Raw genomic sequence first — 26,455 nt, forward strand, 5'->3', positions numbered from 1 at the left:
CAACTCTCGAACAGCATCATTGGAAGCTTATCCCCTCCCCTGGCAGACAGAAAATTTTAAAAAAATCTGAGTCTGTGGAACACAAATATATTATATGTTTGCGGTACAAGCAGTTGAAAGATTCTTCAACATTGTTTCAAATATAGTAACGTTTCGCATCTTGAGTCTAACTAGGAGATCTGTGTGGTAAAGGTTTCATGGCTGAATTCAAATTAGCATGTTACTATAACCATTGAATCCAATACAGATTATTGTCTGTCTAACAAGTTTAATTGATGATTAATGCATTTGTTTTCTTTTTCTTTTTCATTTTCGGAACCCTTGAATCTATTGCCTCATTCCACCACTCTTATCAACACCATTTGGGGGACGAAGGTTGTGAGTATATAGTTATCTTTCCATTAAAGCTCAGACTGACAAATGCAACACAAATTTGCAACATTTTTAAAGTTCCAGTAAGGTGTGACCTTATTTCTCTCGAGTCCGAGGGATGTGATATTGATGTTCTTGAGGTCAAAATGTGCAAATCTTGACCTTAAGAAAGTGTGTGTGCATGATAGGCTACATTTACATTATGAGTCAGACCCCCTCGTCAGTGTTCAGCAGTAAACTGATGTTGAACCCTTGTCTGGTTACATTAAGTCCTGTGAGATGAGCAGTGCCATTACTAAAGCCTATTACTGTTGTGTCAAATTACAAACATCAATTGGAAGTTAAAGGTCATGGCTCGTAGCTCATTCACCAGCTGCATTTACATTATAAATTTAACGCTGAGTGCAGGGTCTGATCCTCCCTCAATGCTAAGTCTCTCTCAAATCATGATGTCTGATCTGCATTTATGTTAAAAATTGCCTATTAAAGTCTCATTACATGTTTGCCAAATTTAAACTTCGCCTTTCAAGCTTACTGCACTGAAAGCTCATTGAAAATGACACCCTTCTATGCAATTTCCATATCAATATTCATTATTTTTATTGAGTTATTTTTCGTTACATTTTGAGCTGATTAAAATCGAATTTAAAATGAATTTATTAACGACCCCGTAGATTCTACAAACTTCAATCAAAATTTGCAAGCCCTGCCCAACAGATCATACGTGAATCAACTCTCTCTGTGTTGTATACGACCATTAGGCCTAGGACTTTCACTTTTGTGGCTAGCCTGTGGTACAGTAGGTTCATTCTCTTGAATTCTTTCTGTCTTACCGATGTAGCTTGCAAAATTGTGTCATTTCCTTCCACTGCAATGAATAAGTTGGTATTTTCAGTCGTTTCCTCCATAGTATTGGGTAAAAAAAGGTGGATAATACGAGTATATGGTTACATGTGTGTAATAAACATGCTGATATGGGCGGTCGCAGTGATTTTACCGTAAATCGTTTGCGCCATAAGGGCAACCGAAAATAAATTTCTTCCTTTCGATTGCGACAGCTTTTCTCCATCAAACCCACCTGGTCAGAGTGCATTTAGAATAAGAAACATTGAATCTGCTTCAGAATTTTTTTTCATCAGCAAATTTGTATTGAGACTTAAAGCAGCATGCTCAAGGTCTAATATAAACAGGACTACAGATTCTTAGCTACGCATGTAGTTTATTGGTTTGTAGTCATAAATCAATGAAGTGAAATAAGTACAAAGTGAGCACAAAGTTCACAATGTGAAAATCTTATAACTTGGACAAATGTTTGTATATACGTCATAAATTCCTTCTGTGCCGTGCAACAAATTGACACTTTTAGGTGGACATTTTCAAAGTCTGTGAGCTTTTAACTACAATATATCTCAAGAAAAGTGGCTGAGAGGGTTTGCCACTAATGACTGTTATCTGTCGTCAACTTTCAGAAATGTCAAACCTTTGCAATGATCAAGTTATCTGGTATAATTGCGATGTTCTGGTACTTGACTTCAGGACACAATTTCCTCAGTTGTTCTATCAATCAGGTGATTACATACAAAGTATGAACTAATAAAAGGCAACAAATCACTGAGACTGCTGGCTTCTTTTTTTTTTGGGGGGGGGGGGCAGGTGGCAGTGGGTAGGTTCATATTAGTATCAATAACAGCTTAAAAGCAAGGTTGAAAAGTAGAAAAATTTTGACTAGGTGAGCTATCGATGGCTATTTTTAAATGTGCCATTAGTATTGCATAACATCACAAAATATGTCAAAATTAAACTTTCATAAATCAAAGTATCTGCGAAAGTTAGGGAAATTCTTCCTTGCATTCTCCTAGATGCTGGTCTATGTCCCTTCTCACACAGGCACACACATATCTCTATCTACTAGGTTAGGACACTATATTACGCTAAGATTGCAAAGCTGTATACTTGACTGTCATATGCATTTTCCAAATTTGATCTCTGAGAGGCCCATGCATGACTCTGGTTTTCTTCATACAGTTGATAGGAGAGTGCAGATCCAACAGAAATGCAAAATGTGGATGCCCTACCTGTCCAACTTGTGAGACATGCCCAACACCACCTGAGGGGAACATCCCACCAACACAGGAAGACACCACCCCTGTTGTGTCTTGCCCTCCTGTTGAGCCTTGCCCTCCTGTTGTGCCTTGCCCTCCTGTTGAGCCTTGCCCTCCTGTTGAGCCTTGTCCTTCTGCGAGCCCTTTACCAGGTATAAAAATACAATAAGGTTTAATAATTTCTTGTTTGCTGCATTCAATTTGCTGGAACCATACTCCACCGTTAATGGTAAAGACATTTGTCCTTTTAATAGGTTATTAGATTAAAACAATTCACCGACATCATCTATCTCTTAGCCGATGAGGGATCTCCAATCGGGTGTAAACATATTAGTTTGTTTGGTCAGAATGTGACAAAGTTACATACCTAGGCATAATACAGGTTTAAGTTACACCAAAATATCTCTTATATTGATATCCCTTAGAATCTGTCCTTGCAGAGGGTTAGTTTATTATATTAGGGGGGGGGGGTATTCCACTGGTGTTGCTTGTTTAATAGAAGAATGGGTACGGTTTGAGCAGAGAATGTCAAACAGTTTCAATTTCACTGATTAATATAGAAAGATGAATAAATCAGGGTGCTTACAAATATCTCTTGTCAGCAGATGACAATATCTCCTTCAATTTTTATTGTCACAAGGCACAAAGCTTTATTTGTTGTCATGGATCATAAATGATCAAGATATGCTTCCGTCCAATTTGTCCTTTGGGATACCGTGAAGATTTACTTGGGATTCTCAAGAATACCATACAGAAGTCACTTGTGACTGCTGTAAATATCATCTCTCAATTTCTGTTTAGAGAGATTAAATGACTGCTATAAATCTCTAATATGGTAGGTGTGCTATCATATGATACCACTTTATTTTGATTTGTTAACTTGTCAAATTTTGGAACCCTACAATTGGAAATGTGAACACTCCCTTTGAACTCAACTGATGTCAAATTTGTACAAATAGAAGCATTGGGGCCACTTTCCACCCAACAGTGGAAAGTTTAGAAGACACTGGAAATCCTTTATTAAAACTTCATCATAGGAAAGACAAATTGGACAAAGTTTATAAATGAATGATAGATTGTGTTTCTGATTCTTGTGTAGGAAGTCTAGTCATTCTGTGGCCATTGCTGGGATTCTTGTTTTCAATATCACTCAGCATTAGGGAAACAGTCCCCTTACAGCGAAGTTGCATTTCCAACCCGACCTCAAGCGGGGGAGCTCGGGTTGGGCTTATCTCGAGCTTCAGCTCTGCTTACACCACTTATCTTAACCCTATCACACGGACCAACGAACATGCGGTTTGCTCGCGGCATTAGCTAGTGTGTCAGCTATATGCAAGTGATCAACAGATCAACGTTGTTCACAGGCATGCACAGCTATAGCTACAGGCGTACATACAGTACTCGCGACATATGATCATATGAAGTGTATTCCGTGTCTTAGTTCCCTTTAGCTGCCGGTTCGGATTTTCGTGATTTTTATTCACCGGTTCCTGATTTTTCCGCGTCTGGCTTGCCTTTAATACATAACACCAGACGACCGCTAATTTTCATAACCGACGCTTGGAAATTTCCCAAACGTTACTACATCCAAACCTGAGATTTTCATGTGCCCCGAATCCATAGCTGTCGCATTAGGCCTAACGCTATGTTGTAACATTGAGAAACCGGCCTCTGAATACGGTCTATATTTTTGTTCAAATTAATGCTGCACAAGTAAATGCAATTTTTTATTATTAGAAACATCATTGGAGTTGTTTTTAGTTCTTATCATTCCTTTATATCAATCTGGAAACGTTAAATAGTAATCCTACACTAGTTACGTTGTCACTATTTACTTAGTTTGATTGGCCTAAGCTTAAATTTCTAATTGAGCTTGAATGGAGTTAATAATAGTGACGAACAAGGATGTTAAACACTATGTTCGGCATATTTTTTATTTGTTCATAAACGGAATTATATTGAACATAAGTACAAAATAACGTCGGAGTGTAAGAATTAGGTATTAAAATTAACATTTTGGTAAAGATTGAAGATGGATGATTTGTTTGAGATACTTTTTGAGATGGAAAGTTTGGGTAACTATTCTTGGCGCTTTTCGGGCCATTAACACATCTAGTAGGTTAGGCCATTCGCTATTCATAAACACATGGTTACTTGGTACGGACAATCGTCATCTTTTTTATCTTTGGAATTTTTTTTTTGGAAATCCTTTTTCTTTTTCTTTTTCCGCGAAACTCCTGAGGTGGTTTAGTAGGGGCCTATACATACACAAGGATACATACAAGCCGTTGCTAGTTACATGCATGAGAAGAGTTGCATTAAGTACAATGTACCAATTTTGAGGGAAGATAGGCTATTTCATTACTAGGGTTGTGCGGGATCCCGGTAGTCAAGTGAATACCGGCATCCCGATCCCGGCTTTGACTAACCCCGATCACAGTGCAATGTGTAACTACTACCGGTATTGGGAAAACAACTGGTTATTACATTCGTTTCGGTATCATTCCCGGGAATCCAGGACATAATAAAAATATCTACGTGTTACTATTTAAATTAGAGAAAAGAAAACACGTTTATTTCTGGTTCCTGTGTTCTTAGTTTGAATAATATCTTATCAATTCACGCACTGGCCTAGACATATTAACGAATCAACTTTTCACGTAGTAATTTGGACCTATAGCCTACACCAAATATCGAACGTTAGTGAACTCAGCATGTTACGAGACCTCAAAGTTATTCAGAAATTTTCGTTATTTATTCTTCCTTCAAACGATGATTGTGAAGGTTCCCATGTACAAAATCTCACCCTTATGCATTTCACCACATTTTGTGATAATAATTATAACGATTTCATAATTTTTGATCCAAAACCGAAGGGAGCATATCAAATTAAATCCATCTTCGCACGGGACTGTATATTATTATAGCATAGGGTACGGTACTGTTACACACTGCTGTTCGGTACTTGAGAGTTGATGCTGTAATGAAATGGATTCGTTTATTAATGCGGGGGGGGGGGTTCCACGATGTCATTTCTAGTTATCTTTCGCTACTTTTTTTATTTTTAAGAACTTTTGTACGAAGATTGATATTGTACGTATTGAAAGTATATTTTCTGGAGTAAACAACAGCCGATTAACGATATAAATAAATCTGTACTATTCTTATATATGTAGTTTATAATCCCGTATTTATGTAGCCCCTAAGTTACATTATTGTTGTCTGAAGTTCCAAACAGGTGGGGACTTGTTGATAGTTAAAAACTTTTCATTGTGAACTTTTAAACTTAAAGTATTAGTAGTAAGTCGAGTCCTGTCTTTCCGACATGCTTAGTGATTCCCGTTAAATTAAATTGAATTTAGGTAAAAATTCATGCAAACTAGGTAGGCATCGGCCGATCCTAATTCTAAGCCTACATCGAAAGTTACGCCGTATACACCTCGCAAGAAAACCACGATAACCTTGAATGAAAAAACAATATTTTGCACTTGAAGATCTGTCTTCCCCCAAAATGCAATGATAACGTCTAGACTCAGTACTTCTTGATACATTGAGTTTCCAATTACTAGTCAAAAACATTTTCTGGAGAAAAAAAACGTAAGATATTTTTCACAAAAATTGATGATTAGATAAGTGCTTCCTCACAATCAACGAGCCTCCCCGAAATTCGCTCCCCTTACGTAAAACTTCTATATATATTACACGTGGAAAAACACGAGTTTTTACACACATAATTCCCATTGACATTGGTCACGGAACATAAGTAGGTCATCGACATTCGAACTTGGCAACTTGCCCAAGTTCATCGCACCATGGGAACGACCCAACAGATTGAACATTATGTTACATTTTCCCGCCATCTGGACGCCGATTGTAAATTTTGGTGTAATATGCAAATTATGAATGGTACTGCCCTTGGTTAAAACTTAAAACTATTGCGACACATACAAATTTTGGGAAACTGTTGTATAGAAGAAACTTTTGTATCAAATGTAAAGTACTGTATGGTAGGCCTACTATAATTTATAAAAGACGGTTTTCCTCAGGTGATAAGGAAAAGGGATGTTTCGGTGAACTCGATCTCTTTGTATAGTACTTGGATACTTAAAATGACCATGCTGTACATGCAGCTTCTATTTCTCTTTAAGTAAGCTCTACTTAGCATTGTTATCCGTTGTGGATCTTTATTGGAATAAATACGAAATGTATTTTTTGACGCCAGTATTTAACGGTAGGCCTAAGCATTTCTTAAATTGTTGACTGAGCTTCAAAATCCATTTTCAAAAAGTATGTTTTCATGAAGGTTTTTTAAAATCGACATATAGCTAGGGTAGGAAAATATTAACGAAAGTTGTTCTATTATACAAATAAAATACATGTTTCTCGTACTGAGATCTGAAGGGAAAAAACGGGCGGCTATCGTTCTTCTTTTCATGCGCTTATACTAGTTTGGAATATGTGGCAACCTTTACGTGATTTCAGAAATGGCTCTTGTTCTTGGAAAAATGACTCCCAGTCATTATTCATTTTCTTATATTAATGTTCTTATTATTTATTGTATATTATTATATTTTTCATTTCACTATTGGTTATGATACTTCAGGTCCTCGGGAGAAGTTAGCTTTATGCTAACCGAGTTAAATATACGGAGATTTGATCACGGGTGCCAATTTGTATCTACGGATCCCCTTATAACAGTCAATGCTAACAGCATCCTCCTATTCTTATGAGGCGAATAGCACATAATATCAATAGGATGGTCGGAGGGAGGTACCTTAGATTATGAAATTGTGTTGCGGGCGCTGAGCGAGTGTATGGAGGGCCCGAATGCCCGACATTTTTTATTTATTCGCATTTTTATCCAGGGTTGCTTATTCAGCAAAAGCTGATTTCCAATAAGGCCCTGCTTCAACGTTATACATAAAAAGTAAAACATAGCAATACAAAAACAATTAAATGTACAGATACAAAACAATTAACGCTGTAAAGTGGAGACAACTACAAAAAAAATGGAAGTAAAAGAATTATCAAAAATTGGGCTTGCAAATAATAACTGGAAAGTTTTGGAAACCAACACTATGCTAGTTATTTCAACATGCGCGTTGAAACTTTCAATACCCAAGAGCTGATATAATGTAATAGCTGAACAAAGCCCAGGAAGCAATATAAAAAAAAAATATTGTAAAAAACAGCAAATAAGATTCATAATGCAAAAGTTATCATTGTAATCACTCTTTGGTGAAAGGATTAGTGTGCCTACGACATGAAATTGAAACACAGTAGAAGACTTTCAGTTTATCTCAAATAGTTTTCCATCCAGTTCACATGCATCATGGACTCGCAATAACATAAAGAATATAATTTTGCCCTTCAGCTATGTATTTGCCAGGCATAAAGCTGACACATCAACCTTTTGTTTAACTGCCTTTATATAAGCAGATACAAGAAAACGGACTGAGAAAGATTGTATTTTAACAGAGTCGGTGTTGTTTCACAAGGGCGTAGGAACCGGGGGGCTGGGGCGCCAGCCCCCCCCCGCACCCCCCTGTGAAAGATATGGAGGGGCAGAAGTATCATTCCTCCCCCCTCCCCCCGCTTCGCTTTTCTGTCATCCTAAATCTGTGTTATTATTTATATATTACATAGAAACATAGTTACAAGATAGTTGAGGTCTTGACATGTACAGAGATGAGTTTTAAATGCAAGTCTTCCACTCAACACAGTACACGTTAAGAAGTCAATATCATTTCAGCTATACACTCTATACTGTCTTGATTGCTCATTGAAGTGCATATAATCCCTTATGTCCTGTGAAACTGGTTTAATTAAATTAGTTCGCATAAGCGATCTTGTGGTCATTCTTATCTTGCTCATCTTACAAAACCTGCTCAACCATGTGTGGTATAGCCAGATAAGCAGCCACTTTGCAACAATTCAAGTGGAAAATTTTGCACCTTCGGTGTAAGGGGACTGTTTCCCTAATCTCAACAGTGATGAGAATTCTCACAGTCATTGCCTTGGTAAACATCGGGATACACATTAACTTGGACCAACTATGTCAATGAGGAGACCATTGAGGGTCATGTCACATGCTCCCTTGTAGCAGTCAACTCTTTTAGTACTTCTGATCTCATAGCTACCACATTCCTTGTGAAGCTTGGCAAACTGTGTAACCTAGCTAAGTGATTCATTTTTGCAATGTTTACTGCAATTTTCAATTCCAAAATTGCCATTTTGAGTATTTGCTTTCAAAAAAACCATACTTTATAATGACTGCATGTACAGAAACGTACGTAGACACGAGAAGTAGACGACAGGATTCGTTGTTCCTGTAAGACTGCCAGTAGATGAATAGTAGCCAAAGTCCATGCAGATCAAGCTTGTTATGAGAGGGAAAGTAAATTTGAATAATATAATCATCCACACCTGAGCAATTGTTCTCAATTTTTCCGCAAATGCCTGTTACAGTGGCTTTCTGTAGTCAACGGAATGCTTATCTCTTCAAACTGACAAATGGTTAAATAATATGTTAGTAGAACCTGGCAGCACGTCACATGCATAACCCATTGTCACGGTTTTGCGGTTATTCACTACAGTTGATATCAAGTGGTTCATAATGGAATTTATATTGAGGCTTTGATTACTTGCTAATGTTGCAACTGACTTCTACACAAAAATAGAACTACATTTTCATTTTGTGATTTTGTATTGAGTCACTATTTTTCACTTTGATACATAAACGATCTTCTTTACTTCTGTTTCAGACAAAGAATCCCTTGGTTCCTGTAATGATAGTGTCCACAAAGGGTGGAGAATTTGGGGGATCATTGCCTTAATAATATTCCCTCTGTTACTTTTGGGATGTAAGTCGTTTTTTATTCTGTTCCGCTTGATGAGTATACGTCTGTGAAGATCAAGGATAAATTTGTATAATGTTTGATTTCTTTTTGTGTCACATTTCCTTTGCTCTTTTGATTTGAAAACATTATCTTTGCCTTGATTATTGGAAAATGATAGTTGCAAAGTCAGCTAATAATTATTATTTTTGCTGGATAAGTAGTTTAATTTTCAAATAATGCAATCTTTTATAATATTTCTTACATGTTCTTTGCATGAAATTGATTCTGATATGAATAAGTTGTTGAGGAAATTTTCAGAACCCGAATGGCAGCATGGCGTAATACCAACCTTTTAATGTTGGAGGGTTATATTTTTTTTTGTACCAAAAAAAGGACGGTGTCTCTGTAATCTGATCAATTGCAATATTATTTTAAGAATCATTCGGAAGCTTAAAATTGCTATAAATTGGTAAGCAATATGCATACAGCTGCTTTTTGACACTTGCTGTCATTAATTTAGTCCCCCACCCAGACCCTCCCCCCCTCCCTCCAAAAAAAAATTAGAAAGGATTTAGTTTGTTGATTTCTTGTTGATTTATATCAATTCTAATAGATATTTGATATTGAGATCATGTAAGTGATTAGCCTTCTTCTTAAGTTTAGAACACAGGAAAAAGGGACACAAATAATAATAATAATTGGTATATAGGGATTGCTACCTTGCAACTTACGGAGAGTAACCACACCACAGCGGTACCTTTGAAAAGTATCTTTCATATTAGCATTCAGATTTTGTTTCTATGTTCGATAGCAACTTCTTTTTCGAAATCTGACTTGGTATGCCAAGCTGGATGTGGTGTCCTCCTTGTAAGTTATGCTAGTGACACAACAGCCTGAACTTTCTGTAGGCCTAAATATCCTATTGAAATGCAAAATCACATCTTGCAATCTAATATGTTCTTTCTTACAGTTCTTATACGTCTTCTATACTGTAAGTGGCAAAATGGTCAGCAAGAGGGCTATGAAGGTGAGCATAAGACTTGTTACTCTACCTACAAGAGTTATATGTGGATCTCATGTCAAGAATTAGTCCATTAGCCATATGTTGCATTTTTCAGCTCTCTTGACCTCAACTAAATGAAACTTTATCTCTTCTGCAAACAGACTGATTAGTTTAGAAGAGTTGATTTGTTCACACCTTGCCATGTCTGCCTTGACTTGATAGTGATTTGGCTACTAGTTGTGTGAAGAGTTGCATAATAGGCGAATAGGCAGCTCAACTGAAGTGTGAAAAGATGGGACTGATCACTCAGCTAAACCAACTGGAAAAACCTGCCGTTCAGTACAAACGGCGGGTTTTTAGATGCAACCTATAGCTAATGGACACTTTTGTGGCATGCTTGACGGAACCACGGTTCCCACTGTGCACAGTGTACAAATTAATGGTTACCACAAGTTTCTGTTCCGACAACCAAAATCAGCTTTGGCAGAAGACTAGTTGTAGACTGACATCAAATTCAGATTACATTGTAACTGAATATCCCCAAATAGATAAAAAATGAGATGAAGGTATCCCTCTCTGATGCTTTGGAGATACTTAAATGAAACAAAGGTAGCTGTAGCCCTATGATCCAACCCAAAAGGGGAGATTTCAATGGCCATGCAAAGCTGGTGTTCTATTCACTAAACCTACACATCTCTGCTACAGTATCATATTTGTCATTCATTGTTAATTTGCTTAAATGTTTTATCAGACAACCAAGTTTTCTAACAACAAAAGGGTAGGCACTGATTGTCCCCAAAAGGTAGGTCCTACTTGGCCCTAAAGGGGGTCACCCTGATTGTCCCTAAAGGGGATAACCCTGCTTGTCCCGAAAGAGTAAGCCCTGCTTGTCCCTAAAGGGTAAGCCTCATTGTCCATAAAGGGTAAGCCCTGATTGTCCCTAAAGGGTAAGCCCTGCTTGTCCCTAAAGCGTAAGCCCTGATTGTCCGTAAAGCGTAAGCCCTGATTGTCCCTAAAGAGTAAGCCCTGATTGTCCCTAAAGAGTAAGCCCTGATTGTCCCTAAAGATTAAGCCCTGCTTGTCCCTAAAGGGTTAGCCTGATTGTCACTAAAGGGTAAGCCCTGATTGTCCCTAAAGCGTAAGCCCTGATTGTCCCTAAAGAGTAAGCCCTGCTTGTCCCTAAAGTGTAAGCCCTGCTTGTCCCTAAAGGGTTAGCCTGATTGTCCCTAAATGGTAAGCCCTGATTGTCCCTAAAGCGTAAGCCATGCTGGTCCCTAAAGTGTAAGCCCTGCTTGTCCCTAAAGAGTAAGCCCTCATTGTCCCTAAAGGTTTAGCCCTGATTGTCCCTAAAGGTTTAGCCCTGCTTGTCCCTAAAGAGTAAGCCCTGATTGTCCCTAAAGGTTTAGCCCTGATTGTCCCTAAAGGTTTAGCCCTGATTGTCCCTTAAGCGTAAGCCCTGATTGTCCCTAACGGGTAAGCCTGCTTTTCCCTAAAGGGTAAGCCCCACTTGTCCCTGAAGGGTAAGCCCCACTTGTCCCTAAAGGGTAAGCCCCACTTGTCCCTAAAGGGTAAGCCCCACTTGTCCCTAAAGGTAAACCCACATTGTCCCTACAAGCATATGCTCTGATTGCCGCAAAGAAGTTGCCCTGCTATTGAACCCGTGGACCATGGACTGGACGAAGTCTCTAAAAGTGTAAACTAAATTGGGCCCCTACTCCCCCACCCCCCACCTTTATCATTGATATTTATAGTACAGTTTAGAGTAGACATAATGACTTAAATATGACATATCACAACAATGTTATCAATATTACTTCCATTGTTTAATGGAAATTTATAACGTGGGTGTGAGTTGGACTGCTGGGCGCTGTTAATCTCTTGAACATTTATTACTTGGGTTAAGTCATGATGCATTATATGTCCAACTAGCAGATAAAGGGTTCCCTCATGTCCTGTGTTGAATTGTGTTCTGTAGATTTTCATTAACAGATTCCTAGATGGACCTGTCTCTGATTATGTTCAAAGTATCTAATATTCTCCATTTCAGTTATTGCAATGAAGGATGTAGCTGCAGAAGATCCTCCTCAAAATAATGGTACGTTGTTGATATGACTATCGTCTGTTGTCTTCTCAACTTCCATAAGTCACGCATTGTTGAAGATTTCAAAATAAAATAAAACTTAGCAAACTGCTTATCCACTAGAGAGCCTGTGTAGGAGAATGTGTAAAAGTAGGTTGGCCTGACATTTCGGTCCTAGCAGGATCTTCTTCAGAGGCCAAATGACAAGTAACAGTAACAAAAGGGACAAAACATGCACAGAATACAGACAGGTTAATGAGCAGGGTAACACAAAGAGATAGATGTAAGGGGGTTAGTAGACAAGGGATGGAGAGAAGAAAGAAAGAAGTCAACAGGGGGAAGAGGAGAGGTAGAAGATAAACAGTGGAGGGACAAAGAGAGGATTTAAGGGATGGGGTTAAGGAATAAACTGGAGGACAAAGACAGAAAGGTGTGGAAGGTGTTGTTGAAGATTTGACAGTTTACCTCAAAGTTCATCATCACGTATTACACTATTTTATCAATAACGACTGATACTTTCTGGACTAACGCTGCAGCCAGTTATTCCTCCAAGGGTTAAAGAGAACACCACTGATACGTACATTACTGTGTAAGCCTTTGTAGTGACACCCATGTCAAAATTGTTTGCTAATCCAAAGTGACAGATATATGTTTAATGTAACTTCAATGAGGACATACATGCCTTAAAGTCTCAATACGTGTTTGCTGATGAATTTTTGCAGAACCAACTTCAGAAGTAGATTCAATGTGTCTTATTCTAAATGCACTCTGACCAGGTGGGCTTTATGGAGAAAAGCTGTCGCAATCGAAAGAAAGAAATTTATTTTCGGTTGCCCTTATGGCGCGAATGATTTACGGTAACTATCACTGGGACCGCCCATGTCAGCATGTTCAATGTAAACAAAATAGTCTAGGCAAGATTTTAACGCAGTCCTATACTCGTATCATCCACTTTTTACAATTCCACCAAGGAAAAGTCTGAAAACACCTGTTTATTCATTGCAATGGAAGGAAATGACACAATTTAGCAAGCTACCTTGGTAAGATTGAGAGAAAAGAAATGAGCAGGGACCTATTTAGACAGGCTAGCCACAAAAGTAAAAGTAAGCCTAGGCCTAATAGTATTATACAAAAGAGATTGGATTGGCACATGATCTTTTGGATGGGGCTGGCAAAGTTTGATTGCAGTTTGTATAATCTACGGACTTATTAATGAATCTGGCAAATTTTATTCAGCTCAACAATTTTTACGACAGATAACTCAACAAAAATAATGAATATTGATATGCAAATTGCATAGAATGGTGTCATTTTCACTGAACTTTTATTGAGGTAAGCTGGAAAGGTGGAAGCTTAAATTTGACAAACATGTACGGAGACTTTACAGGCATTCTGAGTTAACCTGAGTTTTCGGATTGTCCCTAAAGGGTAAGCCCTGATTGTCCCTAAAGGGTAAGCCCTGCTTGTGGCAAAGAAGTTGCCCTGCTATTGAACCAGTGGACCACGGACTGGACAAAGTCTCTAAAAGTGTAAACTAAATTGGGCCCCCACCCCCCCCACCTATATCGTTTACATATAGTACAGTTTAGATTAGATATAAAGACTAAAAGATGACTGTGTTAAAGATGACTGTGTTATCTAAAAAGACAGTGTTATCAATAGTACTTCCATTGTTTAATGGAAATTTATAACGTGGGTGTGAGTTGGACTTCTGGGCGCTGTTAATCTCTTGAACATTTATTACTTGGGTTAAGTCATGATGCAGTATATGTCCAACTAGCAGATAAAGGGTTCACTCATGTCCTGTGTTGAATTGTGTTCTGTAGATTTTCATTCACAGATTCCTAGATGGACCTGTCTCTTGTTATGTTCAAAGTATCTAATATTCTTCATTTCAGTTATTCAAATGAACAACATATGTGCAGGAGATCCTCCTACAAATAATGGTACGTCGTAGATATGACTATCGTCTGTTGTCTTTTCAACTAACTTCCATAAGTCACGCATTGTCAAAGATATGACAGTTTACCTCAAAGTTCATCACGTATTACACTATTTTATCAATAACGACTGATACTTTCTGGACTAACGCTGCCAGTTATTTCTCCAAGGGTTAAAGAGAACACCTCTCAATGGTGATCGATATCACTGATACGTACATTACTGTGTAAGCCTTTGTAGTGACACCCATGTCAAAATTGTTTGCTAATCCAAAGTGACAGATATATGTTTAATGTAACTTCAATGAGGACATACATGCCTTAAAGTCTCAATACGTGTTTGCTGATGAATTTTTGCAGAACCAACTTCAGAAGTAGATTCAGTGTGTCTTATTCTAAATGCACTCTGACCAGGTGGGCTTTATGGAGAAAAGCTGTCGCAATCGAAAGAAAGAAATTTATTTTCTGTTGCCCTTATGGCGCGAATGATTTACGGTAACTGTCACTGCGACCGCCCATGTCAGCATGTTCAATGTAAACAAAATAGCGGCTAGGCATGTGGCCGGATCAAGATTTTAATGCAGTCCTATACTTGTATCAAGGGCGTAGGAACCGGGGGGGGGTCTGGTGAAAAATATGGAGGGGCGCAGAAGTATCATCATTCCGCCCCCCCCCCCACTTCGCAAGTCAGAAAACCCCTTTTTCATTTCCAAATGAGAAAAAAATCTCATTTGGAGCACCAAATTGCATCTAAGGCCAGGTGAAAATGCAAAATTATTTACAAAATGGAGTGGGTCTTGAAGGGTGCTATATTGCACCAAATTGCATCTGAGGCCACCTGGAAATGCAACAAATTTCCAAAGGGGAAGGGGACACCCCCTCCCCTTAGACCCCTCCCCCAGGCCGGCCATCAGTCTTCAGCCCCCCACTCAAAAGTACCTTCCTACGCCACTGACTTGTATCATCCACTTTTTACAATTCCACCAAGGAAAAGTCTGAAAACACCTGTTTATTCATTGCAATGGAAGAAAATGACACAATTTAGCAAGCTACCTGGGTAAGACCGAAAGAAAAGAAATGAGCAGGGACCTAAGACAGGCTAGCCACGAAAGTAAAAGTAAACCTAGGCTCAACAATTTTTGCGACATATAACTCACCAAAAATAATGAATATTGATATGAAAATTGCATAGAAGGAGTCTCATTATCACTGTCCTTTTATTGAGGTAAGCTGGAAAGGTGGAAGCTTAAATTTGGTAAACATGTACAGAGACTTTACAGGCATTCTGAGTTTGGTCGGTTGACTTTCCAAACCTAATGAGTATTGACCGATCTAAGATACCTATGTAGAATTCTTCACCAAATGACAGTAAATGAGCAAAAAAAAATTATGAATTTGAATGGAATGTGTGTCATGGCCTGAGATCCCTGTCCAGGCCTTATCCAACTTGAACAACACTTTTCCAGCTTGTACGGAAACTGATAAACTGAGGTTTGAGTCACATTCGGTTCCATTTTATTTACAGTTGATTAATCACCCGATGAAAGCTTTGATAAGCTTAGCTATTAGCAAATCTCTCTCAGCCTCTCACTCATATTTTATTGCAGACAAAGTGCTCAGTGCGATCTGAACTTCAAGCAACTTTGTGGAGAGAGTGTGCATTTACAAGAAATTCCACACTTGTTGAGGCTTGTTGTACATAACTTGCATATGTCTGATAATTGATTCCTAAGCAAATAGTATAGAAATTGAAAAGGCAAAAACTCGGCTGGGAATATAGTAACATTTTAATCATTCAGATTCTTCTATTTCATTCACAGGTAATGGACCAGCAGCAGGAAATGACACGCAAGGAATCGGTCCTGGTGGTAGCGGTTCTACGCACGGTTCGTTTCTTGTCGCTCTACATACCTTCTCTTGAGTTTTGCTAATTGTGGATGATTGGTTTTCATGTTGGCTTTTATTAAGCATATATTGATACTCTAAAAGAAAATCAACGGTTTCAATCTAATCCAATCCTCTTTCCTTCCGAAAAGACTATATAAGCCTTTGTATTAAAGAATACTGGTATTTTGTGAGTTTTTATTCAGATTTTTCTGTTTAATTCACACCACAAATAACGAACCAACTGCAGCCGATGGTAGCATTCCTACAACTGGCTCGTTTCTCGGTGCCTTGTTACGTCCTCTTGCGATAAATCTTTCATTTTAAGAGATCTATTGAAGATTATAATTTCTATTTTGATATCATAGACAAGTTAACCTTAGTGGGGGGTGGGGGGGCCTAGGGGGAATTTGACTTGACTTCAAACTTCATCGTGCCACAATCTTTGCCAAAACTGCCTCTTCACATTTCAGTTTGTTAAATATTACTTACAAAGAATAGCAACAAAGCCCACTCTCAATTCTGAAGAAGAAACTACATGGTAGCCTTATCCGGCAAGGCTTTCAGCTTGTACGGAAAGGTTTGATTCATATTTGTTCCATTTTATTAACAGATGCTACACCACCTGAAGGAAGTGACCAAGGACCAAGTCCCCCCCAAGGAGCCGAGGGTGGTGATCCTTCACCTGGTATGTATCTTGCAATTTTAAAATCATCTGTGCTTGTTGGTTTTTTTCTTCTTTTAACATTTTTGCTTACTTAATCAGATATCTCAGTTTGTTTATTTAGCTTTATACATATACTTGGAAAATACCATGTAAGTATATAGATACATGTTTATGAGATCATAACATTTGACCTCATTAATATTCATGCATGTATCCGTTTCTGTACTATGTTACTTGATGGACTTTGTCAACATGATAACTGATTCCTGGTACGGTCCTTCATATATTGCTGCATTAGTCGATAGATAATCCCTCTTCATTCTGGTGTGCACAATTTCGTATATATTAACATGTTTGGCTTAATTACCTCACCATGAATATGTTTGGGCGTCGGAACCACTAAATGTTTCGGTTTCTGAGTTCTTTGTTATCTGTTCATGTCAGCGAGTTTTCCTTTCAAGTTAGCAACATGAGAATAATTAAACTTGTTCCTTTTTGGCTTACTAGATTTCAGCTAAGTGTTGCTAGAAATTACAGGCCTTGATTTATAAGGAGCGCCAGCGCAATCGCACTCCTCCACGCTCCTTAAATTTGATCCGGGAGAGCAATTCACAGCGCTCCTATAATGTTACTAACACACAAAACTCTCCTCAACTCCCTAAGGAGAGCAATGAAACTGCGCACCTCACATGATAGAAAGTAAAAACAATCCACGAGCTCTGCGTATACGGTCACTCGCTTCAACATTTAAAGTATCTTCGGTTATTCCGATCTGAACCGGCACCTGGAGCTGTACAGTTTACTGTCCCATTCATACGTTTATATGAGTCACGTATGCATCAGTCAGACTCCGGTTTAGTAACAAGGAGATGGTGAAACTTACAGCCTAACACACTGTAGTATAGGTACATTTGGAGCCTATACCGATATTTTCTATGTACAAGTATCATCTGAAATTTTCAAATGATAGTGTTTTCGCTCTGAAAAGTAAATTCACATGGTTTGTCTTATTGAACTTTAAATGCTGGATCAACCAACTACACTAAGTGGAAAACAGTTTCTACCCTTTGTTACTTTGTATTGCTCGTTTTGAGAGAAAATAAAGACAACAACTCAACTGCAGGAGTTCAAAATAATATACTCTATTTCTCTTCATGCCTCACATGATAAATAGTACTTACTAGGCCTGCATTGGCCCTGCATATTTTGAGGAGAGCAAAAGGCTCTTCTGACCCCCCCCCCCCCGGAGAGGAGAGCGATTTGAGCGGCATTGGTGGTGCCTGCAGGAGAGCAATTTACTACTATCCTGGAATTTTTATAAATCAAGGCCTGAAGTTAGGTGAATATTGTAATTCTTGATAGTCCATTCAAGTTCATTATCTCGGTTTCAATTGGCATCTTTGTTAAAGAATCAGAACAATGAAATGGTTTGGTTTTCTGGTAATTACAGGAATTACATCGGAATCGTCCACAAATCAGGAAGGAATGACTAGTGGCCCTGAGGCAGACAGTGGTGATGTGAAACTAACTGGTAAAACTAAACTCTGTGTGTGTGTTTATCTTTTAAAGTTAAAGTAGTCATGTTTCGAGATCTTTTCCTGATACAAGCAGAATATCGAAAACTGATGACAACGAAGCCAGAAAATGCTTGGTTAATAGGCAGAGGGGGGGGGGGGGGAATGTGATTGAGTGCTTAGTTGTGGAATTGCACTTAATATTAAAGTAGTATATCTCTAAGGTTGACTGTTTGCAAGAATATGATCTGCATTTTAAATTTCCATTTTCCATCGAGTAGCATATTTCAGTATGCTATTTCCAGATATATTATTCTCCTTTAACTACCTCATAAAACTAGAACAGGCATTGACCATGATCAGTTTGACATGGAGTGTCACCTGACAAGAATTGCAACGAACCCCCCCCCCCCCACTCTCGATTCTGAAGAGGAATCTACTCGGTATGCCTTATCAAACAACACTTTTGCAGCTTGTACGGAAACTGACTTATTTGAGGTTGGAGATTCCATCTTTTCTTCTTCCTTTTTTTTTGCTGTTTTATTTACAGTTGGTTTACCAACTGATGAGAGTGACCAAGGACCAAGTTCCATCCAAGGTGCCCAGGGTGGTGATCCTACACCTGGTATGTATCTTGCAATATTAAAATCATCTGTGCTTATGTTGGTTTTTTCGTTCTTTTTAACATTTCTACAGATTGAATATATTTGAATTTGGTCACCAAACGTCAGTTAGAGGCCAAAACCAACATATTAAACAAAAGGAATAACTCGCATTGGCAGGGTCCGACATGGTTGACATTTTGGGAGTGCTTTGTGAATGGGGTAAGGGATCGTTTCCAACATAACGGTCATGTGATACAAGGTCAACTAGGGTAGTATTTTTGCAATAACTTGAGAACAAAATGTCCGTCAAGTTTTGGAGTTACGCTATCAGTAGTTGACCCGCATCTAGGTGACCTTTGACCTCAGGTTGACCTCTGGTGACCTGTATTTGGTTATTTGAATTTTCGTGGCCATGATCAGATCTCAAAGGTACCTTCCGATCAAAAGTGTCCATGGGTTGACCCGTGTGCGAAGTTATCAGAGGTCAAGGTTTTGTTTTTTTATAAAGTACAGTTAGGATGGTCATACTTGTCATGTTGCTGTTTGGAATCAGCGTGTCGAATTACATCAGACCGGCAGGTCAAAGGTCAAATCTTGAAAAATATGCTCATATTAGGAGATACAGTCTCTTTTTATTAATTGATTTTGATCCCCAAGCTGAACAAGGTTCTTCATGGGCTGCATGGTGTACAACATCAGTTTGTGACAAAATGCATAAAACTCATTTCTTTTTTCTTAAATGTAAAATACCTACTCTTTTCTTGTTTTGTCCTTTAGGATCGCAGTTGCAGTTTTCAAATGCAGCCATTGGAAGTAAGATTTTTTTTGTCTTCCTTTATTCATAAATTTTTCAAAATTATTGTAGTTTGGAAACAACTGTTCTAAAATATCCAAGTAATATTCAGACACCAGCAGAGATAGTTATACAGAGTTAGCCACCAGCTAAGGACTGGATGGCTCATTTGGCAGGACACCCAGACCTCAAAGCCTGGGGGTCACTGGGTCAAATTATGATCTAGCCAAAAATGTCTCTAATTAATACTCTTTTCATCTATCTTGTCTGTTCACAATTGTTCATACAATTGTTTAAGTGCTTTGGAGCACCTATTCTTCCATAGATGTTAACCAAACTTGAACTCAATGTTTGTTGGATGTTGGGTCTACTTTCTTCTACCAGGAAGTGAAGGTCATGGGTCACTACAAGCCATTATGTGAAAAATTTGAAAATTCATCTCCTCGTTCCTAGAAGACCACATGTTCTTGAAAGTCAGTCCTAGTGTTTATTGGGTAGTGCTCCTTTTGGGGAGTATAAGGAGTTTGGGTCAAAGGTTGTTAGAGGTCAACACCTGGAAATCTTTAAATCAGTCTGTCAGATGATCTTGCATGCTAATTTCTTTGATTGATTTTTTATGAGACTTGATCGTTAAAAGTTGGTTTATTCTCGACCACAGGAAGTTAAGGTCAAAGGTCGTTTACAGGTCATTACAGTCCATTTTGTGAAAACCTTCAAGTAAATCCCCTCTTTCCCAGAGCAACCCATATTACTGTAACTTTGACTCAATGTTTTTTGGATATTGGGCTACCTTAGAAGACCAGGAAGTGGAGGTCAAAGGTCATTTTAGTGGTCACTACAGGACATAATGTGAAAACCTTCAAAATGTATCACCTCTTTCCCAGAGAACCACATGATCTTGAAAGTTAATTGACGTTGTCGTACCAAGAATGCTAGGAACGTTGGAATGCATGCGACATGCACTGGTTCAATATTTGAGTGTACATTCTCACTGGAACAATATCCACATTAACTCAGATTTGAACCGTTTGAGGTACTGCACCATTGGTGCTCTAGTTAGTTATTTTAATTGCTTACTCAGTTTCCTGTTGTGCAGTTTATTTGACTTTAATACCAGTAGAAGTGTTTTAGTTTGGACCAAGAAATCTTGATTAAAAATGTTTCAAGAGAACTGGAATTTGTGTTGTCTCATTTGTAAGGAGATAACATGCTTATCCAGTATTTCCAAAACTGTATTAATTAATTATTGTTTTTCTGGTTTGCATTGCAGATAAATTGATTACTGAAAAAGAGATTAACGATGTGGTGGATGAAGTATACCAGTGTTATGGAACTGTTATAAATAATTTAAACAGATTCTTTAGCAGGTTAGGAATACCTTACAAAGATTACAAACGAATGTTGGAAGAAACTACTTCTACAGGTATTAATGATAAATTGTTTGATGTCATCATGCAATGGCATGCTGAAGCTCCTCAAACAAAGGAAGCTATTCGTAGGGGACTTTATAAAAATCATGAAAAGCTAGGCATATGGTATGTAGACTATGTTAATAATGACCATATGAATGATCAGCAATAAATTGACAAAGTGTATAACATAGGCTACCAAACTGTAACACTGCAATGGGCAAGGCAATAATGTTGAGCACTTGCTAGTTGAAACCCCTCATTGTCACCATCTCATTTCATACATAGCTCTAAATATGCTTGTTCATTAAAGTAGCAATGGTCAGATCAACCACAGGACAAATACTGCAGGATTGAAGCAGACTACAGTTGGTGGTCTGTGTTGTGAGGGCAGTGTTAAGGCCCGGTCACACTACAGCGATATTTTATCGGAATACGGTCCGATTTTTCCGATTTTAGGCCGAAGAGTGAGGTTTGTGGTAGTGAATGTAATGAATGCAGTGGAATATTCGAATACCTACTCCAAATCTGAGGGGTTCTGGAACGGACTACATTCTGAAGTGACGTCACATCGAAAAACGATAAAAATCGGAAGAGAAATCGGATAGCTATCCGATAAAAGGAAACGGAGTCAATATCAAAAGTTAGGAGATGGCTATTCCACATCGGAATGGCTCAACAGATAGCAAATCAGGTCCTTTATCTCTGTGGCTAGGAGACCCGAACGAAAAACTGGCTGTTTAGATTCCTCTGGGAAAATCGGATAGTATTCCGATAAAAAATCGGTATAGTGTGACCGGGCCTTCTGTCATTTTACTTCATGTATAGAAGTATTAACGGGGGTACCAAAGTGAATTTCTGTTTTATTGCCATGGTAACTGCTGTTGCCAGATACATTCATAAAAAATTTAAAAAGAGCTTAACTATAAATTTCAGTAATAATTGCTGTACATAGTCATTTTTTTCAATGCTGAACAAAACTTGCACCCTGTGCTTTTATTAACGATTTCTTTACAGTTTTTAAATTCTATGAAAGGTTACAATATAAAGAGGAGATCCATCCACAAATAATTTTATGAGATCAGAGTGTTGCCAATGATTGGTCACAGAAATAATCACATTTCATTTCAATTTTTTTGTTTTTTTGTGATCTATTGCAAAGTGAAGACCATGAAATATAAATATCCTCTGAGATATTGACTTTTTTTTGGAGGGGGGGGGGGGGGGCTGATCTATTGTAAAGTGAGGACCATGAAATGTAAATATCCTCTGAGATATTGACATATAACCAGAATTAACCACTAATTATCAATCTACTCACAGAAATTTGTCTCTAGCATTTAGTTTGAGTTAACCTCTCTGGAGAAGGAAATTAGTTTTGTCACATTTGTGTTGGTCTTCCAGGGAAACAATGCATATCAGATAGCTAAAATAATAGTTTTAATTGATTATTGTGAATCAAGGCTGGGATTCCAGGGTGACAATACCCATTGTATACTGAGACTATTACCTAGCCTATGAACCAAGTTGGAAAATCAATCAGTACTTCTAACAATGCTACGGTCAAGTCGATAAATGCAGTGGTATTAGAAACAATGAAACCTGGCACCTAAGAGGTTGTGGGATGGAACCCTGGCCAGTCGAAATGAGGTTGGTTTTTTCTTTCTGATCCCAGTTCCTAAACTTGAAGTATATTTGGCTTGTAGAATTGAATTGTGTGATATAACTTAATATAGCTTTTTGGAAGGGGACACTTCACAATCATGGCAGCTTTTAGCATCAATTTTAATAAAAAATTGTGATGTTATTATATATATTATTTTTTATAAGATCCCGTAACAATGCAATTTTGTGGCGGGCTTATTAATTTAGTACTAAAGGAGAAAACTTTCAAAACTTTTGGTTTGTTTTTTAGGTCGATACTACTATGTAAATTAAAATATCTATTGACAGACCGTCCTATAGCTTTAAAAAAAATTTAGTTAGATATTACATATTACTCGAAATATTTTCAGATTAAAAAGAGAAATATTAGAACTGTGCAGGCTTTGGACTTGTTTTATCAATTGAGTTATATCTGCAAAGTTTTGTTAAGGTTGTTAGATGTTGACAACGAAGTGCAAAGAAATAATGTTTGTGTATCATAGTTTGACCAATCATGTTACGCAAAATTTTGGTTCATGGCATCAAGCAAACATTTTTTTTTTTTTTTAATTATTAAGTAATTATTCAACTCTGCACTTTTGAGACCAAAGAAAAGTCTGATCAAGCTAAGAAAAGTTTCCTACTTGTGTGAATTGTTCTCGTTTTCATATTTGAATCATCAAACGTTTGACGTAATGGTCTTTATTTGTATTGTATTGTCCGTTTTTCTTGTTTGTGAAACAATCAAATTTAATTATGTTTGTGAAACAAACCAATTTAATTACGTTTTTGAAATAAGCATGTTCTGTTTTTTATGAAGAAATGGATCAATTGTAAATTGAAATATCATGAAAATATATTATGCTGAAATATTTACCATGTAACATATAATCACAATTGGCAATGTATTTAAGTACCCACAAGCATTTTGTCTGCAGTATTTTTTAGAGGAGTAGAAAAAGGTTCCATCACGGTATCATTTTCTTTTCTCTTCTTAATAAATAAGAGATATGATCTGTGTACCACCCCCCCCCTCCCCTCTCCCACCCCAACCTTCTTTATCCTTGCATTATAAACAAAACAACTGCTGTTAATACCTGAGGTAGTTCTTGATTTTTCATAACTGCCATACCATGCACTGCTCAATAATAGTTTTGTCACAACGATGATGTAATTTTAATTCAATGCCGAGAGAACTTCCATGTACATACATATCTTTGTAAATCATCTTGTAACATTACTAAAAAGTCTTTCAAGAAAGATGAAGCCTTTCATCGTCTCTCCAAACTTTTCTACTTTTCTATCTCAGCAAAATGAGTGGTACTTAACAGTGCAACTATATTTACTTAATTCATTTTGCTCCTCATTTCATTTAACTCGCTTAAAGCTCAAGTGCAGTGGCGGATTGAGGAGTGGGAGCCGGAGGGCGGGGGAGGCCGGTGGGGGGAGCCCTGGAGACAACAGTAGAATATGCAATCGTACTGAAGAAATAGTTGTGCGTATATATAGTTGTGCAAGAAACGTCCACACCCGATGTGGTCTAGATTGTGCTTGTTTTGAGCAAAGTTATATCAAGCTTCTTTTTGTTTTTTAAGTGTAAAAATTGTTGGAAGGGGGTGATTGGATTGGTCACTGAATTATTGATATTTAATACGTAAATGTAGAAAACACTCTTTGAAGATGGTAGAAGACTTGTCAATGTTTGTGCATGGGTGACCATTTTTTGATTGTCTAACATATCTAGAGGCTACGGTGGTGTATTTTATTACAAGTACCATTATGTTATCGACTATACGATCTCTAATAGAATTCCAGAACGACCAGAGTACAACTGAATTTGCTCTAGTTGAGTGAGTAGAAGTGCTGACAATGATGTTAGAGAATGAGTACATTAAATGCTGTAATTGATATTTTAACAGGAGGAAAAGCATTGAAATGTGGGTAAAAAAGTTGAAATGACCAAATTTAAAATATGAGAATACATTTATGAATCCATATTATTAATGGCATTGTTGTCTCTTTTGTGTATGTCTCGTTATGTAATTTGATTTTGTAAGAAAAACAAAAGGTCTTGGCGTCATAACATTATACATGGCAAAAATCGATACTACATCATTTGTTTGTCATACATCCCATGCAGGTGTGTAAAGTTGCCCTAAAAACGTGTCAAAATGCACCATCACCTCTCCCCACCCGCCACCTCCCCCCACCCGCCCCCTCCATCATAGAAAAACATGCTGGGTTGATAAATGAGTTAGAAATACATCATACTTGCTTTTCCAGTGTAGCTCAAAATATGACAGAATACTCTTTTCAGAACACCGAGTCCAGTAAGGTGACTAAATTTTTTCCTGGAAATCTGGGGACATGATATTAATGCTGAACCAACCCCCCCCCCCACCCCGGCTGACTTTGGGAGTTAGTACTTACCATGTTGGTACCTACACTTTTTAAAGACAGGGTAATTTGAAGGTGGTTCACAGATGCCAAAGTGTAGAGCACCCCGTCCAGAATCAAGTATTTTGTCCAAGATTAAAAACCCAATGCCAACATGATTTTCATGTGCATCACAGTCTGTGCATTATTCAAACATCTGGATTGCCTTTATCTGTTAGCTAGGTACTGTATGAATGAACTTTATGTGCGTGGTTCTACATTATCACAGCTTGAAATCATTCAGAGACATTTTTACATATTCATGACCTTTGACCTCCAACGAAAACAATAGGCTTCTTCTACTCAATGTGGTACTTTTACACACCAAATATGAAATTTGAGTGACCTTCCCTTCTTCAGATAATCGTGTTTACAAGCTGGGCGTCACAAACGCACTCACACACACCTATACATACACCATCATGAATGCAAAGGTTACGATTATCATCAAAACCAAAAAATACAGTTACATCATCGTTTTGTCTAGCATGTTTATTTTTTATTTGTCTCTTAATATCTCAAACCCAAAACTTTTTGGGGTTTTATTACAATTTACTTGGAATATTCTTTGCTTACTCCAACAATATTTTTCACAAGGCATCAGTGGCAGATAAAATATGAAAGTCTCTTACTTTTTAACTTTTTTAATTTTTTTAATTTTTATCATTTAACAATTTTTAACCCACAATTGTTGCACGAACAATTTTTTTCTTTAAATTATATGCACATATAGCATATATAAGTGGGAAGAACTACTTATTAAAAGTACATTTTTACCAATTTTACAAATGGTTATGATTGAGCAATGTTATAATGAAGGAAAAACAAGATAAAGGAAAAGTTAAATTTGAGCTGTCTCTCACTTTCAGCACTTTTGTTTTTCATAATTTGTAACCAATTTCAAAGAAAGAAAAAATTAAAATTGTTAAACATAAAATGAACACAAGAACTACTTGTTTTAAACATGGTATTCTAAACTTCTTAATTGGCAGATACAGTGGAATGCCATAATCTTCAATTTTTTGATACCACTTACGATGGTTTCTCTTCTGTTAAACTGTTAACGAGATTCAAAAATCACTTTCGTCAAATTCTTTACTGAAAACCAAAGATATTTTTTTTTATGAGAGCTAAAAGTCGAAAGAAATATAGGAAAGGAAAATTTCA

At 37.5% G+C, this 26,455-nt stretch overlaps 1 protein-coding gene across 3 annotated transcripts; it reads left to right on the forward strand.

Moving 5' to 3' along the window:
• The first annotated feature begins 96 nt into the window (after nt 1-96).
• On the forward strand, nt 97-24,849 carry LOC139976131 (uncharacterized). 3 transcript variants are annotated; one of them, XM_071984586.1, is made up of 12 exons: nt 97-378; nt 2,398-2,626; nt 9,239-9,337; nt 10,284-10,340; nt 12,364-12,411; nt 14,295-14,342; nt 16,157-16,222; nt 16,834-16,908; nt 18,338-18,418; nt 18,952-19,026; nt 19,784-19,819; nt 21,070-24,849. In XM_071984586.1, the coding sequence occupies exons 1-12, from the start codon at nt 283-285 to the stop codon at nt 21,378-21,380; spliced, it is 1,221 nt and encodes a 406-aa protein (XP_071840687.1). In that variant the 5' UTR covers nt 97-282; the 3' UTR covers nt 21,381-24,849. The 3 variants fall into 3 exon arrangements, with proteins under 3 accessions (XP_071840687.1, XP_071840689.1, XP_071840688.1); XM_071984587.1 differs by lacking the exon at nt 97-378 and adding an exon at nt 1,093-1,940; XM_071984588.1 differs by lacking the exon at nt 14,295-14,342.
• Nucleotides 24,850-26,455: the final 1,606 nt, after the last annotated feature.

This window comes from Apostichopus japonicus, chromosome 11, assembly GCF_037975245.1.
Source record: "Apostichopus japonicus isolate 1M-3 chromosome 11, ASM3797524v1, whole genome shotgun sequence".
In the NCBI taxonomy this organism is placed as follows: Eukaryota; Metazoa; Echinodermata; class Holothuroidea; order Aspidochirotida; family Stichopodidae; genus Apostichopus; species Apostichopus japonicus.

Coding starts and splice junctions, on each gene's coding strand:
- LOC139976131 (XM_071984586.1), top strand. CDS start 283: ATGCATTTGTTTTCTTTTTCTTTTTCATTTTCGGAACCCTTGAATCTA. Junction 2,627..9,238: donor TTCTGCGAGCCCTTTACCAG/GTATAAAAATAC, acceptor CTTCTGTTTCAG/ACAAAGAATCCCTTGGTTCC. Junction 19,820..21,069: donor TTCAAATGCAGCCATTGGAA/GTAAGATTTTTT, acceptor TTTGCATTGCAG/ATAAATTGATTACTGAAAAA.